Here is a 3,343-nt window from a genome sequence, read left to right as displayed (position 1 = left end):
TTTTTTTTTTTTTTCTGAGACAGGGTCTCCTTCTGTCGTCACCCAGGCTAGAGTGTAGTGGCAAGATCATAGCTCACTGTAACCTCAAACTCCTGGGCTCAAGTGATCCTCCTGGCTCAGCTTCTCGAGTAACTGGTACTACAGACATGCATGCCACCACACTGGGCTAATTTTTTTTTTTTTTAAGAGACAGGTTCTCACTATGTTGCCCAGGCAGGTGTCAAACTCCTGGCCTCAAGTGATCCTCCTGCCTCAGCCTCCCAAGTAGCTGGGACTACAGACGTGTGCTACCACATATGGCTAATTTTTCTATTTTTTATAGAGGCAGGGTCTTGCTATGTTGCTCAGGCTGGTCTCAAACTCCTGGCCTCAAACAATCCTCCCTCCTCAGGCTCCCAAACTGCTAGGATTACAAGTGTTAACCACTGCATACAGCTCAAATTTCATAACCATATTTTAGAACTCTGTAAGGCAGTTACTTATTACGAGTATCATTTCTTATTTCTTTCATAGAAGTTTCATGTTCTCTGATACAGAAATACATTATTTTCTTCTTTTGTTTCAGATTTGGAGTTACAGTGTGAGATAATCAGCTACGTAGAAATGCCTACGTGTGAAACACATATATCTTCTATACGACATCGGAGCATATATAACAGAGAGAAACTCTATGAATGTAAGAAATGTCAGAAGAAATTTAGTAGTGGCTATCAACTTATTCTACATCACAGGCTTCATATTCTTGAGAGACCCTATGAATGCAAAGAGTGTGGGAAGAACTTTCGTAGTGGCTATCAGCTTACTCTGCATCAAAGATTTCATACTGGTGAGAAACCCTATGAATGTACAGAATGTGGGAAGAACTTTAAAAGTGGTTATCAACTTACAGTACATCAGAGATTTCACACTGGTGAGAAAACCTATGAATGTAGGGAATGTGGGAAAGCCTTTATTTATGCCTCACACATTGCTCAACATGAGAGAATTCACACTGGTGGGAAACCTTATGAATGTCAGGAATGTGGGAGGGCCTTTAGTCAAGGCGGGCACCTTAGAATTCATCAGAGAATTCATACTGGTGAAAAACCCTATAAATGTAAGGAGTGTGGGAAAGCTTTCAGTAGGCGCTCAAATCTTGTTGAACATGGGCAAATTCATACTGATGAGAAACCTCATGTATGTGAGAAATGCGGAAAGGCCTTTAGAAGAGGTCATCAACTTATTGTACATCAGAGTGTTCACACTGGCAAAAAACCATATGAATGTAAAGAGTGTGGGAAGGGCTATACCACTGCCTCATACCTTCTTCTACATCAGAGAATTCATAAAGGCGGGAAACCATATGAATGTAAGGAATGTAAAAAAACCTTTACTTTGTATAGAAATCTTACTCGACATCAGAATATTCATACTGGTGAGAAACTTTTTGAGTGTAGGCAATGTGGGAAGGCATATACTACTGGCTCAAAACTTTTCCAACATCAGAAAACGCATACTGGTGAGAAACCCTATGAGTGTAAGCAATGTGGAAAGACCTTTAGCTTATACGGATACCTTAATCAACATCAGAAAATTCATACTGGTATGAAACGCTTTGAATGTAAGGAATGTAAAAAAACCTTTACTTTGTATAGAAATCTTACTCGACATCAGAGTATTCATACTGGTAAAAAACTTTTTGAATGTCAGGAATGTGGGAAGGCCTATAGTACTGGCTCAAACCTTGTTCAACATCAGAAAATACATACTGGTGAGAAACCCTATGAATGTAAGGACTGTGGAAAGACCTTTAGCTTGCACGGATACCTTAATCAACATCAGAAAATTCATACTGGTGTGAAACCCTATGAATGTAAGGTATGTAGAAAAACCTTTACTTTCTATAGAAATCTTACTCTACATCAGAGTATTCATACTGACGCGAAGCCTTTTGAATGTAAGGAATGTGGGAAGACATTTAGACGTAGTTCACACCTTAATGCACATCAGAGTATTCACGCTGATAAAAAACCCTATGAATGTAAAGAATGTGGAAAGGCCTTTAAAATGTATGGATACCTTACGCAACATCGGAAAATTCATACTGGTGGAAAACCTTATGAATGTAAGGAGTGTGGGAAGGCCTTTAGTCGTGCTTCAAACCTTGTTCAACATGAAAGAATTCATACTGGTGAGAAACCCTATGTGTGTAAGCAGTGTGGGAAAACCTTCAGGTATGGTTCAGCCCTTAAAGCACATCAAGGAATTCATACTGGTGTAAAAGTCTAAGAACAAGGAATATGGCCCAGACTTTTTCAACATCAGACAATTCACATTGGTGAGAAATGATTGACAATTAGTCTCATGTCTTCAGCAAAGGAAAGAATTCATAATGTAGTTCTTGCCACACTAGAAAGCATTCAGTGTCAGTTCTATTTAATGGAACTTCTGACTATTCAGTGGCAAATTAAGAAAAACATGGGAATCTCAATTTCTTCATGCCCACAACATCCACAGAATGGAATTTTTTACTGAGTGCTTCTGGATTGGGTTTTCATGAGATTGCAGTCTTCTGAAGGCTTTCTGGGGCTCAAGGACCTGTTTCCCCTGGCGGCTCACCCACACTGGCTGCTGGCTTAGAGAATGAGAGTGCCAGGAGAAAGCTGTCTTCATCCGCAGTGGACTTGATTTAGATGAGGAAATTCTGGACTGAGAGTAGTTGATGTTACACATAGATGAGACTTTTGGGGCTTCTCGAGCGTATTTTCCATGTTGTAGGAATATGAACAATTTGCACTCAGAGTGCCAATGGTGGTGTTTTTAAAATATGTCCACAAATTCTTTGACGCTCCACCCTTCAAAGTTGAGGTCTAATTCCCCCTCCTTTGAACCTAGTCACTTGCTTCTAGTGAGTAGAACATTCAGGATAGCTTTCTCCTGGTGCTCACACTCACTTGGTCTTTTACTCTCACTCAGAATCATCTCTACCTCAGGCTTCTGCAAGAGGTTGCTGGACAGCCCCTTTTATAGAAATTTCATTGAATGGTGATTCTCTTAAGTGTCACATTAGATCTTTCTGAGGTCTTAACAAAGAGTTCATAATAGTGATTATCTGTTCTATGGAGAACAGATCACTTGCTGTGATGAGCATAATTGACTGAAGTCCCTACCTGCTTCCTTTCTGAAATAATCATCATGTTAATATTGAGGCCATGGCCGGGCACGGTGGCTCACGCTTGTAAATCCTAGCACTCTGGGAGGTCGAGGCGGGTGGATCGTTTGAGCTCAGGAGTTCGAGACCAGCCTGAGCAAGAGCGAGACCCCGTCTCTACTAAAAAAATAGAAAGAAATTAGCTGAACAACT

The 3,343-nt window shown here is 40.4% G+C and overlaps 1 protein-coding gene across 2 annotated transcripts in view; it reads left to right on the top strand.

Moving 5' to 3' along the window:
- The window catches only part of ZNF573 (zinc finger protein 573), a 23,178-nt gene extending 20,728 nt beyond the window's left edge, over positions 1–2,450 (top strand). For both annotated transcript variants that reach the window (XM_012657140.1, XM_012657139.1), the window contains one exon: positions 566–2,450. In XM_012657140.1, the coding sequence (XP_012512594.1) occupies positions 566–2,268 (1,703 nt within the window). In that variant the 3' untranslated portion in view covers positions 2,269–2,450. The remainder of the gene's footprint in view (positions 1–565) is intronic.
- The last annotated feature ends 893 nt before the right edge of the window (positions 2,451–3,343 follow it).

The sequence above is a fragment of the Propithecus coquereli genome, unplaced genomic scaffold (genome assembly GCF_000956105.1).
Source record: "Propithecus coquereli isolate 6110/MARCELLA unplaced genomic scaffold, Pcoq_1.0 Scaffold53, whole genome shotgun sequence".
In the NCBI taxonomy this organism is placed as follows: Eukaryota; Metazoa; Chordata; class Mammalia; order Primates; family Indriidae; genus Propithecus; species Propithecus coquereli.
This window is presented reverse-complemented; position numbering and strand designations above follow the sequence as displayed.